The sequence below is a fragment of the Dermacentor silvarum genome, chromosome 11 (assembly GCF_013339745.2).
Source record: "Dermacentor silvarum isolate Dsil-2018 chromosome 11, BIME_Dsil_1.4, whole genome shotgun sequence".
NCBI classification, from domain to species: domain Eukaryota; kingdom Metazoa; phylum Arthropoda; class Arachnida; order Ixodida; family Ixodidae; genus Dermacentor; species Dermacentor silvarum.
The window spans coordinates 21,012,802-21,027,099 of record NC_051164.1 but is presented as its reverse complement, the minus strand read 5'-3'; the positions used below and the strand labels follow the sequence as shown (position 1 = coordinate 21,027,099).

At 46.5% G+C, this 14,298-nt stretch overlaps 2 protein-coding genes across 2 annotated transcripts in view; both read left to right on the top strand.

Moving 5' to 3' along the window:
* LOC119433258 (transcription factor Jun) overlaps nucleotides 1-13,958 on the top strand; it is a 69,041-nt gene extending 55,083 nt beyond the window's left edge. The window contains exon 2 of the mRNA XM_037700403.2: nucleotides 13,753-13,958. The gene's annotated coding sequence lies outside the window, so the exon portion shown is untranslated. The remainder of the gene's footprint in view (nucleotides 1-13,752) is intronic.
* Nucleotides 12,735-13,958, top strand: LOC119433255 (transcription factor Jun). The gene has a single exon (XM_037700401.2). The coding sequence runs from the start codon at nucleotides 12,895-12,897 to the stop codon at nucleotides 13,741-13,743; it is 849 nt and encodes a 282-aa protein (XP_037556329.1). The 5' UTR covers nucleotides 12,735-12,894; the 3' UTR covers nucleotides 13,744-13,958.
* Nucleotides 13,959-14,298: the final 340 nt, after the last annotated feature.

Sequence of the window (14,298 nt, the reverse complement as noted above, 5' to 3'; positions counted from 1 at the left end):
TGAAAAAGTCACTGTGATATAAAAACAATGTGTTGCATGTCATTTTTTACTATTCCAAGTTTGCTGTTGCTTACGTGCTGCGTCCAAAGGTAAATCATTGTTAACCATTTGCAGCCCTAAACACACACACAAACACTTTACCAACGGTCTAATCCTAAACTATTTCGCTAGTTTTAGACGGGGGGAGAAAAAATACTCGCATGCACAAACGCATTGTACAGTATTTATTTTTTCTCTGTTCTTGTCCATTGCAGTCCTTTAGCGGTATGTCGGAACAGTGTGGTGCTGTTCAAAGCATTCCCCAGGGTGCAGCTTGGGGTCTTTCGTGTATGTCTTGCAGGAAAACATGGTTTCTTTGCTGTTTCCATCTGGGTTCTTGTATACGAAGTGAGGCCTACCGTCCAACCTTTGCTCACACTCGAGACCTGCAGATGGACATTTTTGGGGGGTCGAACCCGTACTTTGCTCGATGAGGGTCCTCAGTATGTCAATTGTTGCTGCGCCTTGAGTCCCCATTTCTTCAGCTGCATTTGTATAAGCAGAAAGCTGTTTCCTGCAGTAACTTCGGCAAGCCAGAAATGACAGATGGGCACCAGGGAAGCTTTTGCCTCGATTTCACAAATTTTCACGAGAGCGCGTAGCTTGTGCCATAGTACAGTATAGACCACTTATAACGTAACCGCTTATAGTGCAGGGCCAGATATAGTACGGTCTTTTCAGACTCCCGTTAATTTTCCCATAGCACTCCATGTATACGCATACCGCTTACAGTGCAGCCTCGTGAAACGAAATACCGGTTATAATGCGGCTTCCGCGGGAAAATCTCGCCGACAAGGGCGGCAGCGAGCACGCTTCTGAACAAGGTCCGTGCTGCCGGCCGGCGTATGCATTGTTCAATGCAATCAAACTCTCGTTAATTCGGACTTATTTGGCCGCACATCGGTTAATTCGGACTACTTTCGGAGCTCGGTGAGCGAGGAGCGCCGCAAAAGAGCAAGAACGGCACTAGCGTCCAACTGAAACGATGCGGCGGACTCCGCATCGCCGCAGCCATCAGTTGAAATCGTACGTGAATGACAGCAACGCCGGAACGCTTTGAGCCTATTTGTGTCTTTAAAGCCTGTATTCTTGCGTTTACCGCTGCGCATAACACCTCGTTGGCCGCGGGCTTTCGTAACTGCATAGTCGTCATCTACGATCGCGTCGATAGAGGCAGCGGTTGCAGCGAACAGTATAGTTTCCTTTTTACTCGGTACGCGCGTCGGCCACGTGCCTAAATAACTGCATAAATATGCGTATACATGGAGTACTATGGGAAAATTAATGGGAGTCTGAAAAGACCGTACTATATCCGGTCCTGCACTATAAGCGGTTACGTTATAAGTGGTCTATACTGTAGATAGCGACCGCGGTTTCGACGGCCAGTTGCAGCGACTGGACAACTCGGTGCGTGCGTCGGGCGCATGCCTTCAGCACCGCAAAGTCGCTGTTCATAATCACGTCGATAGCGGTCACGGTTTTTTCCGCAACGGCAACTGCGGCAAACAGTTGTTTCGCTTTTACTCGGTGCAAAGCTGTCGAGCTTGAAGAGCACCGGCTACATCGCGATTATGTGTTCGCCAGCTCACTGGAGAAAACGTAATCGCGATGTGCGTGCGATAGTACAAAGCGTGTCTACATGCTTGGTACACATTTTGCATACGTACAGGGCTTGGAAATCGTTGTTTTGGTTATAGTGCGGTACCACTTATAGTGCAGATATTCGCGAATCCAGCGACTTACGTTATAAGCGGTCTACACTGTAGTCAGCTCAGTTGACGACGCCCATGTTCTCCGTGTTGCCTTCCTGATTGGTGTGTTTTGCTAAAAACGTCACTTTAAATAAAACGAGAAAAATCATTCCCCTAAAATGTGGTCGTTGAGAACGCCACCATGCTCCAGTGTAGAAAAAAACAGCAGAAGGCAATGATGCTTTTTTGCCTATTGTTTGCTTTGTATAGTCCTGCCAACTTAAAAGACATCGTAAAATAGAAGTTGTGTACATTGTTTGACTGTCCAAAACAGGGCTTCTTATAACTTCTGAGAAAAGGAAGGCACGCTGTTTAAAACGCCTTGGCGCGCACCATTGACAGCGGACCGGAACAGTCATTTCCTGATGACAGAGGGCTCCCGACAACGGACCGCAAAGGGTTACTAATGTGCATATGTAGCCCTCAGAAGGCATGTGACCAGAACAAGTTTTTAAATAATGCATGCTGCTTAACCAACCACCCCTCCTCCCTATCAGTGTCATGACTATGAAATTTTACACATTTTAAAGTTTACAGGCTGGCAGGTATACATTTATTATGAAGCAGACTCACCAATTAGAAGCGCTACCAGTATCAGTGCATAGGATAGTTTTATCAAGCAGAGCATAAAAAGTGTTTCATGCTAAAATTACTGTGGACTCCCGCTAAGACAAACCCAGTTAAGCCGAAGTTTCAGATATTAGGAGTGATATGTAAGCATCTGGTTGGTTTCCTACAGACCGCATATTAAAAAAAGAAATCTGCATAGCACGAACTGCTTATGCGGTTAAGCCAGACTTCCACAGCTGCTGCCGACGTCTGCTATTCTGCTCAGCAGGAGCTCAGCAGAATGCATTGACAAGCTATTTAATATGTACAGTACATAATAAATCTTAGTGCAAAACAGGACGACGCAGCAAGGAGACGGAACAAGGTGCTCATCCTGTCTACTTAGTGTGTTGTCCTGTTTGCACAAAGGGTTAGTATGGATACAGCGAGAGCTCCCGGATAGGCAGACTTGGAGAAGGTGGCCCTGCTAGTTACGCAAGAAGCAAATGGTGTTTCTGTGAGCAAGAATGGTTACGCAAGCATTAGCAATGAGGTGGATACCTGCAGGGCCGACATCATAGAGGGAGCCACCATGAAGAGTCGCATGACTGCCCTCGACACGTACAAGAGCGATAAGAGGTTGACCAATGATTTTAAAACGTATCTCAACAGTCAACCGTCGTCAGAGGAAGTAATAATGACTGCAGATCTAGTTCTCAGTCCATCCAGGCCTTGCCATACTTGATATCATGCAAACAAAAAGTGAAAAGATTGTCAATGTGTCTCAGCATGGCTGGCAATTAGGTAAGGACACTGTTGAGGGGCCACAAAAACCAGATTCATGATCATCGTAGCTGACAATGTCGCAATTGCCTTGGTGTGTTTTCTTCAACACGAGGGCACCACAGAATTTACGAGAAAGCTAGGTGAAATGTCAGCAATTGCGACTGTACACAAATGGGCACAGTGCCAGCAAGCAACTCTCACTTAATGGCTTAAGACCACATGAAGCAGCACTTTGCATCATGCCAACTCAATAAATGTCTGTTTTTGTGTCAATATTTTGGTTTTAGTTGCGTTTCACTTATTATTTTGTGTCATGGACATTCGGGCTCACCAGGGATAGCAGATTATGGGTTCTGTGGATCACTTCTGTTAAGAAGAGCTTTTGATAAAACACATTTTCACGATCTCTTCAAGTTTGTCATAATGGGAGTCCTACCTAGACGGAACTCTGGCGGTGCTGTAGTTGAGCTATCATGGGAATGATTGCCAATACTACATAAATTTTTCTAGTATTCATTCTTTTCAAAACATTTTTGCAAATTAATTAGACTTTATCTGTCCTTATTGGTACAAATTTTTGAGCAATCATATTTTGTTAAACTCAGGAAAGCAATTACTCTCTGAGCACACCTTTATTTTTCACTCTGTCTGTCCAACAGCGTAAATTTCGACCAGCCAAAGCCTCGAGGGCTTGAAGATCTCCACCTGGCAGAAAGCAGGGAACCACTATTTATGTACCGAGTGAAATTGAACATAGGTTAAGATCCTAATAACCCTTCTGTGTCAGGTTTTTTCGAAGGGGACGCACCTCCAGTGTCATTTTTTTTTTTCTCACATAGTACAAAATGAACAAAACTGTTTATTTGCGATTATTCAGAAAGGAGGAATGTTAAGGATAATCTAATTATTGTCTTCACTAGAGAGTGGAGAACGTGCAGGTACATAAGTGACGTAATGGTACAGAAACGCAGAATCATTGCAAATTGCGTACGTAATGCATTGTCTCGTTGAATATGATGAATTCGCGAAGTCATTTGAAGCCAGAAGAATTAGGTTTAGGCAAATCCACGCGCTGTCCATCGTTCGTATGCTTGTTGAACCACCATGCTTGCAGCTACTACTTTATATAAAAAACTCTGTGAAAACACAAAAGTGCCTTTTCTCTTTTTGTTATGCTCGATGAAATGCATCACGGCCAAGTAAGCTAGATTTTAACGAGCTTTGAAAGCATAACACCTGCAGCAAGATCTCCCAAAGTGTTGAGCTTCATGTAATTCCACTAACAAGTTTTCAGACATTGTGAATGAACATTCTTGCCTCTAAACCTAAGCGCACGTAAAGGGGGCAGATGCACGGTCTGTCAGTGAAGGTTTGTGTTCACTGAGACGGTCAATCGGTCAAAGGTTCATTGTACAAGGTGCATTGCACAGAAAGAATGACAATAATAAATATGCAGATCGTAAGCACTATGGGAATAAATGTTATGTGAAGCATTTTGCACGTGGCTGGCTATTGGCATTGTTTGGGGTTTTGCAAAGTGTTGCCAAATGACACGTGTCCAGAACACAAGTGTGTATGCAATGACAACAGCACGGCTGCAACGATGGCATGACAACTAATGTGTGATGGAACAGAGGGAATGCGTCTCAAGAACTGAGGGAATGATGAAGAAAACTGACATGCTCTTGCTTTTAGGAGAAAATTGAGCTATATGACGTGACACATGCGCAAACTTTCAAAGCGCTGGCCTGCACATGGGAAGGAGAGTACAGTGGTAAGGGGTGCTATTCACTCAGGCTGTGCATGTTCTGTAGCCTAATGGATGGAGCATTGAGTTATAGTGAATGGTTCAAGTCCCTGGTTATAGTCCCTGTTTAAAATCCCATCAATGAAGGCATTTTTTTTTATTGAGACTCCAAGCAAGCCGAGAGAGGAATCTACCAACTGCAATTTATCTCGTAAGTGGTAAAGAATGCCTCACATTAAAACAGCTTATGTATGTGTTGTAGCGGTTAGGGTAGATTAACTAACCACCATACATAACTTCATATATACTACTTTCTATAAGAAACACTGTGAAAAAACAAAAGTGCTTTTTTCTCTTTTTGGTATGCTCGATGAAATGCATCACGGCCAAGTAAGCCAGATTTTCACGAGGTTTGGAAGCTTAACACTTGCAGCAAGATTGTAATTCCACTTGCAAGTTTTCAGACTGGTGTTGTTCGCCATTTAATCTTATTCTCTGCCAACCCCTCGTCTTCCTCTTCGTTCACATTCCAGAAGTAGTCTGCTTCACCATCCCTGGCTTCTTTTGTTCACACCTCCTGGTGTAATATTTGAAAACGATTCCGATTGAGGTGCACTCTGTTTGACCGGTGGCTCCCAGGTACCAAATAGTCTTCAATACATCGTGCTGCGATGCCGTTTTAACCACGGGGAAGGGTCCATAAAACGTAGCGTTGGTACTTCTAATTCCTTTCCTGACTAGGACTCGGTCTTCCACTTCTATATCTGGTATGTCGTTGTTTCGCCTCTTGTCGTCGAAGTTCCCTTCATATGCTGTCTGTAGGCGTCTTCTTGTCTCTCGCTTTTCTTGACTTCACCAAGTGCAAGCTTTTCCAGGATGCCGAGTTCGCAATCCACAGGGAGAGTAGGCACAATTCCAGAGGTGGCAAAGAGAGGACTGCATCCTAAACTTCTCCTATAAGAACGGTTGTGGTGTCTTGTAGCAGCCTCGAGACAGCACTTCCAGCCACCTCGGAATTTCAGGTACATCTTCATGTATTGCTTGATGTCCCTTATAGCACATTCAGCAAGACCGTTTGTTGCAGGATGGTAGGGTGAGCAATACTTTACTGTAATCCCATGATCTCTTGTCCAGTTGACTAACTTTTTGCTCCGAAAGGCCGGGCCATTGTCACACACTATTGTCTTTGTATTTTAGAAGCATTCAGCTTGAAGAAGAGCAATGACACTGTTGGCGTCTTCTTTTCCTACCTTGGCCATGATCATTCTTGTGCATTCATCGATACTGAGTAAGGATGCTTGTGTTTTCCTTGTGCCTTCTTCTTTTTAAGTTCCGTGAAGTCCAAGTGGATGACTTCAAATGGAATGCGTGAATGCTTTGGGGTTATCATCACATCTGTCGTCTGCTTGAATTTCACTTTGTTCACTTGTTGTTCTTCTCTCTGGGGTTTTACGTGCCAAAACCAGTTCTGATTATGAGGCATGCCGTAGTGGAGGGTTCCGGATTAATTTTGACCACCTGGGGTTCTTTAACGTGCACTACAACACAAGCACACGGGCGTTTTTGCATTTCGCCTCCATCGAAATGCGGCCGCCGCGGCCGGGATTCGATCCCGCGATCTCGTGCTCATCAACGTAACGCCTTAGCTGACTGAGCCACCCCGGCGGGTACTTTGTTCACTTGACATAGGTGGCACGTGCGAATGTATTTTCTGATGTCGTCCTTCATACTTGGCCAAGTAAACCTTTTCAGCAGTTTGTTGTAAGTGCCCCAGAAGCCGTCATGTCCCCCGACTCTGGAATGTCGTGGTATAGTAGTTAAAGTATCTTGGGAACCACTGTCGATGGCACGTGATATCTTCCGTCCACAAACTTCATTTCCTCAGTGCCTTCCCACAACTTGACGTGATTTATTTCTTCTGGGTGTTCGCTTGTCTCGTGGACAACTAGTCTAGACATGGCATCCGCATCTGTCAGTAGTGGGCCAGGCCGATGTGATATCTCAAAGTTGAACTGTTGTAGGTAATTAACCCATCTCGCGATTCGACCCTTTGGTTGTGCCATGCCTAGGAGTTGAGTCAAAGCTTGATTATCGGTAAAAATGGTGAATTTCGTGCCTTCTAGATAGGTTCTAAAATATTGTTCAGCTTTTAAAACTGCCAGCACTTTTTTTTCTGTGGTAGTATAATTGACTTCAACAGGCTTCAATATATAGCTGTAATATCCAACGACGTAGTGCTTTTGATGATCAGATTGTCGTGGTGACTTCCGATATAGAATTGCACCCACTGCGTAGTGCGACGCATCAGTATATTGAGCACGAAAAGCAAGGATAAGTCTGGTGTGTGGAGGATGGGATCTGACAGTATCAGTTCAACTAGTTCGCCATAGGCCTTTTCACACTCCGGATCGCATTGGAACGGCACGTCTTTTTGCATCAAGCGTGTAAGACACCTAGTATTGACCGCATAGTCTGTGATGAAGGACCTGAAAGGTCCAGCAAGGCCTAGAAACACCCGGAGAGAGTAGACAGCATACAGTTTCACCAACTTTGAAATTCTCTCAACAGAATCGTGCTTCGTGCTTTTAGTAGATCCGTCGAAAACCCTGCCAAGGAACACAACTTTCTCTTGAAAAAATTCGCTTTTCTTGAAGTTGACTTTGAGGTGTGCGTGGCTGAGGGCACTCAGGACTTGAGAGAGATGATTCTGATGTTCTTCTTTAGCCTTAGAAAAAACGATTACAGAAAAAACGATTACGAGACAGAAAAAATGATTACGAGACATTACAAAAAAATGCCTAGGTGCGGTTTCAATATGTCATTCATAATCTTTTGAAACCAAGCCGGAGAGTTCTTCCAACCGAACGGCAGCCGATTATACTCAAATAAGTCAAAAGGCATAACAAATGCGGTGTACTTCTTCGTGTCTTCAGTAAGTGGAATTTGCCAATACCCCTTACAAATATCGATACGAGAAAACCAGTGGCATCCACCTGTTTCATCTACAATGGTATCTATCTTTGGCATTTGGAAAGCTATAAGTTCCGTTTGCTGGTTAAGGGCTCTATAATCAGTGCAAAGACGGAAGGTGCCATCTTCTTTGGGTGCAATTGTTATGGGTGAGGCAAAGGGTGAGACGGAAGGTCGAATAATATTAACCTCTAACATTGCTTGCAATTCCTTTTTAAGCCAGATCTTCTTTTCTCTTGACACGTTGTATGGAGCTTTTCGTACCACCTTTTTATCAGCAATTTCAAATGGAACCTCATGTGACTTCATTGCTGGCGGGTAATTTCCCACACAAACGAGCTCAGGATACACAGCTCTTATGTCTTCATCGCACTGAATTACACGTAATGGTCTAGGTATCTCAGCATTTGGCTTCACTGTTGAGTCTTCTTCAACGAGCACTTTGTCGTCCCAATATAGATTAATCTTGAGTTTCTTCATGTCAGGGCGAGACAGGAGAAAGTCCTAGGTAACATGTGGGATTGCTAGCACGTGGCTGGTGACTAAATGTTCTTGAAATCAATTACTACGGATGCCCACTCGTTATGTAAGCTCACCAAATCATCGTATCCTTGTACGCGAAGAGCTTTTCCAGTGTGAAAACGACTAATGTCAAATCGATTCTTGTTAATAATTGATACTGAAGCTCCACTGTCTACCAAGGCATTCATTTCGACACCGTCGATCTTGACAGGTACCTCTAGTAAACTGGATGACAGTACATACACCGTCTCATGGTGATCGTTACGGTGATGCCGATGACTTTCACCGAGTTTTGGTTGTAGTTGGTAGGGTGCTTGATCTTGTGCACTGATAGAATTGTGTTCGACGCTATTCCAGGCATTATCAGCAAATTTGCTTGAACTGTGCGTGTAGTTATGTGCATAGTTATTTGAGGATGAGCACTCCTTATGTGCACTCAACTTATTCAAGTCCTGATTGTTAAATGCCAGTTGTCTCCTCCACATTGAGCCTTCCTGTTCCAGTTCTGTTCCTGGTAACAGATTCTGGAGGCACGGCAAAAGCTCATCTAGGGTCTTTGGAGCTCTCATCTGAACTTTATTTCGAATGTCCAAACAGAGACCCTGCATCACTAAGGCAAGAACTGCCGTTGAGGCGAGCCTAGATTCAGCGGCATGCAGCTAACGACGCTTCTCAAGGACATACTCTAGAGGAGAGCCTGATGTGTACCGGTAACCTAGAACAGCATCCCATCTGTTTACAGCACTGACTTTGAAAGCAGCCAGGAAACTCACTTTCCATTTCTCCCAACATGGTGCTGCCTTGTCAAGAAGCTGCAAATCGTACCATATTTCCTGACGGTGGCATGAAGATAACGTCGCATGTTTTCAATTTTTTTATCATCAGATTCTTTTATTTTATTCTTTTCCGAAGCGTACTCATAAAAGGATAGCCATTGGTGAGCACTTTGGTGGTTGCCGTAAAAAATGTCCGGCTCCACAAGCTTTTGCACTGGTTTGTCTAGTCTGAGTGACTCAGCTAGAGTTTTCATTATTTGACCATATTGCATCATTTGTCACTGCTGCTCTTCAATAATTTTCATAATGATGTTCACCTCCGCAGTGGTTTCTTGCGTGAAGCGTCCACATCGCATTGGCTCGAGGATCAGTTGTTCCAGTGCCGGTAGTGGCAGATTCACCTGCACCGATTCCACTTGAAGAAGTTGGTCGCGTCCTATGGAGGCTTCTTTCATAACTGTCTCGATGAGGTCTGCTGAACTAACATGACGCGGAAGGTCCGCTGATCGCTCACCTTGCACTTGATAACTCTTGGAAGACAACATGCTGCGACGACGTCCGGTCGATGCAGAACGTAACCCACATGTTCGTCGTTGGCTGCGCCAAAATATGTAGCGGTCCGGATAGATTAACTAACCACCACACATGACGTCAGTAAGACGGGTGTTGTCCGCCATTTAATCTTATTCTCCGCCAACCCCTCTTCTTTCACATTCCAAAAGTAGTCCGCTTCATGTGTGCTAGAGGTCACGTCTTCCTCCCTATAACTCTTAAACAATCAGTCTGTGGCTCAGTGACATGCAGGGCCTGTCCTAAGTCAACTGCCTCAAACCTGTCAGGTGTGACAGGCTGAAAAGGCCAACATGGCGAAATGTAACGGTGTCCAGAATACATACTTGGCAACTCTCTTGAATTTTTTGTAAGGATTACGAATGTTTCTGCAAAGGTTTACAATTTTACTAATGTTGTGCGACGTTTTACAAAAAATCAGTTCTATTCTCCATAATATCTCGCTCATCAGTCTCCAAACCTTCCATTGGAAGTCTTCTGATCGTGAAAGGACATAAGAGGGATACTTCTTTCAAGCAAACTTATACAGACAAGTTTCCGAGCAGATAAAATCAGCAACAGCAGAGTTTCCGAACAAGTCATTGTGATCTAAACACAGTGTTCTCATTGTCTATATCTACTCTTCCAAGTTTCTTGTGGCTTTATGTTCTGCATCAAATGTAAATTATTGTTAATGACAGGCATTTGTGTCGGTCAGAAGACATGTGCTCCGAACAAACTTTTTTGAAATGTGTGCTGCTTTGTGGTGCCTTGCTGCTAGCTTTATTTACTGCAGCGAGCATAACCATTGAGACATATACGCTTTTGTATATAAGCAATACAAGGTTTTTATATAAGTTGAAAGTATATAAGGTGGTGTTTTATAACTATGGCCTTAGGCAAGCAATCTAGAAAAAAAAAAAAATCAGTTATGATTTAGCGGTAAATGCGAGAGAAATGTGTATGCGTTAGGTCGCACCTCTTTGAGGTCCCGGATCTATGATTTAAACTGCATTCACCACATTGCAAACTGTTGTTTAGGAACTCACTCAACACACGTCCTACCTCTTTGCGGAGCAAACTGATGGGGGTCTGTGCCTGACCACTGTCAGTTACAATATATTGTTACGGATGAGGCGTGTTTATTTACAGATGATGGATGAGAGTCTAGGAAAACAGTCCAGCACCGGTTTCATTCTGCGCTCCGCACCGAAAAAGGATCCGTCGTCTTCCTCTTCTTCCTTTCGCCTCAACCAAGGCATTACATTCCCCGTTTCGCAGACGAAGCCCACCATGGGAGTTAGGGCTAAGTGACAGTGTGATATCGCTTAAGGCGCGTAACATGCGCAAGTTGAGTAGCGCTGGAGCAGCATCCTGTGTACGCAGAGCATGATCGAATTGTCGTTTTTGTACAAATGCTGTGCGTTAATTGCTCTTTTCGTTTAGCGATAACGCCTGTGAATCTCACGTGGTACGTATCAGCTCCGGAATGTTTATTCAGTAGCTCAAGGGAAACCTACAATACCAGCTTTATGTAAACAGAACATAAAACGAACAAGAATAAATTAAAAAAAAAAAAAAACTGGTGCAACTGATCCAGGAATCCTGGCAACACAGCAGGGACAGCAGCCCCATCGCTCAACGCACGCTGCATCCACTACCACGAGTGCGCTACATTGGTCTTATCCATTATGCGATAGACAGACTCGTGAAACCCGTGAGCGTATCGCGTATCAGATGCGGAACGTCGATTCACGAGACTGCTGATAATGTAGACAATGATATCGGAGACCGTCGTGGAATGCGTGGCTTCGATTATCATTTAGGCGAGGTACTGCTGGTTGCATTTACACGAATAAAAATGTCGCTTGTCTCGCTCTCTTTGATTTTTTTTGTAGACATAGCGGTTTTGCCCGCATTCACTTTTTGATCTGCAGCCTGTGCCCTTTCCGCAACATTTTGTTTTCTCTTTTGTCCCGAGTTTCCCATCTGGAAGATGCGCGCGTTCGAGAAATACCACCGCCGCGGGCAGATTTAAGCCCTTCGCGACAAACTTCCCGGTCGACACCGCCTTCCTCCGAGTTGTTTGGCTGCGCAAGTGGGGAATTGTTTCGTTGTTTCTTTACTTGGCACCACCTTAGTTGACATGTCTGCGACTGCTTCGCAAGACAACTTGGCTAGCTGCCCCGTTGCGGCACCCAACGCACGCCCGTGAACCTGCGCATTATCGTTTAACCGCCGCAGGGCTAGACATTGTGGAGCCTTTACTTCCTGGTTGCTTTTTGACATTCTTTCGTACGAAAGTCCAAATTGTTGTATAACGGCACGGTCTGACGCCCGACTTCTATGCAGCGGGGTATCCCGATCGAGTGCTACCAAGCTTGTTGGTGTGCGCGCGAACCAACTTGAGCGCATTCGTAGGCTGTAGTACTGGTCGTACCGGCCGTAGAAGCAAAGGGCGGATCGAGCATAAACTGCGGGGAGTATGACGTGATCGCTAATTCCGAACCGGAAAAAAACGGCGCCCGCTCCTACCCACACAGAGCGACAAAGCGCTAAATATGAAACAGTGTTTCTTAGTGTGGACGTTGCTACTGTCACGTTGTTATTGCGTACTGTTGCCGCGTCAAACAGAAAAGCGCTGCGATCACTAGCAATAAAAAAAACGAAACAACGTTTATTTCTTTATATTCATTAGTTTCAAGCACTTCGCGCTACTTGTAAATTTATTAGTAACTAAATCCTTTTGAAAGTATGTTTCCATGTATAGACATTTTTTTTTGTTTCGCATAAGTGTGCAATTTTAATCATAAGCGATTACAGCGCCAAAATTAAAATTTCGCCGCGTGCTTTCCACTACACGTACCCACTGAGGTAGGACGGAAAACAACTCTCATCATTCCCCATTTCCGCTCTTCCTGGAAACAACCAAGACCGTGACGACACGGATCACGTGAACGGTATGACATCACGCTCAGCGAATCGCGTCGCTTCTACATGATGTCAGGCGGAAGTGACGTCTCCCAACGTATTCTCGGTGAGTCACCAGTTTATAAAGGCGATGTGGGGGGGAATTTGCGCGTGACTCACACCCGTGTCGGTCCGAGCAGTACCGCCGTGTGCGTGTTTTTTTCGGGGTGTGCGAGCAACGCGCGGCCCGCTGGCAGGAGTTGTGCGCGCGAAGCGAGGGGCGCGGCCGACCGCGATGGAGACCACTTTCTACGAGGACAGTAGCGGAGGCAACAGCGCGCGCCCGACGATGCATCAGCCAGCACAGCAACAGCAGCAGCAGCAGCTGTCGAGACGCGAGGAGCTGAGCTCGCGCAAGCGGAGCATGACCCTGGACTTGAACAGCGCGGGGCGACCCGAGCGCAGCAAGCAGGCCCGATGCTCGGGCCTGCTCACCTCTCCGGACCTGAACATGCTGCAGCTGGCGTCGCCGGAGCTCGAGCGGCTCATCATCGCTCACAACGGACTGGTGACCACGCCGACGCCGACTCCGACCACGCTGTTTTCGCGGACCGCCACCGAGGAACAGGAGCAGTACGCTCGCGGCTTCGTCGACGCTCTCGCTCAACTTCACCAGCAGCAGCAACAGCCTCAACAACAACAGCACCACCAACCCGCGCTTCAGCAGCACTCCATGTCGGGCCCCGACATGTCCGACTCGGGCGCCTCGACCTCCAACGACAGTTTCATCCTGCCTTCGTCGTCCGAGCACTCGGCGACGGGCGGCGACGTGAAAGACGAGCCCCAGACCGTGCCTCGGCTGGGTGCCACGCCGCCGCTGTCGCCCATCGACATGCGCGACCAAGAGAGGATTAAGCTGGAACGGAAGAGGCTGAGGAACCGAATCGCGGCGTCGAAGTGCCGCAAGCGAAAGCTCGAACGCATCTCGCGCCTCGAGGAGAAAGTGAACGCGCTCAAGAGCGAGAACGCCGAGCTTGGTTCCATGGTGAGCCTGCTACGCGACCAGGTGTGCCGGCTCAAGCAGGAGGTGATGACGCACGTCAAGCAGGGCTGTCAGATCATGGTGTCGTCGTACGCGCCGTAGGACGCGTACTCTGCCCAGGACTTGAGAGACTCGTGTTCGCGCTTCAAGCTGTGTGTACATATTGCATGGACTCGGATGAATCTCCCTCTATCTCATCGTCACCACCGCCACCGCCCGAAACAACCGCCGATCGAAAGCTTGGACGCTTGGTGCCGCCAGCGAAACGGTGCGCGTTTTGGGCGTTGTCCAATAAAACGCCATTGTGTAAAAGAAAAGTGGTTGTCGCCCCCGCTCCTTGTTTTCTCCCCTCCGTCGGCCGCCGCCGCTTTCGGAGCCGACATGTGACGCGCTTGCGGCTTGGCTTTCTCTTTGTGTGCTGCCGCTGCTGCGCCGTTTGTGTATGTGCTACGCCGCACGCCCCAAGGTCGCACGGTTTCGCCTTTTATTTTTTCTCTTTGCGTCGTGCAAGTAACGTGCGCTGCGCGCGCGACCCGCTGCGTCTTGCGAAACGACCGAACACCGCGCAGCATAAGGGAATCTCGCTGTGTGCAATTGGTTTCGTTTGTAATGTCGCGTTTTGCGGAATCCCCCCCCCCCCCCCCTGAATTCTGCGAA

Bases quoted from the DNA above. Each gene is read 5' to 3' on its own strand.
- LOC119433255 (XM_037700401.2), top strand. From the start codon at position 12,895: ATGGAGACCACTTTCTACGAGGACAGTAGCGGAGGCAACAGCGCGCGC.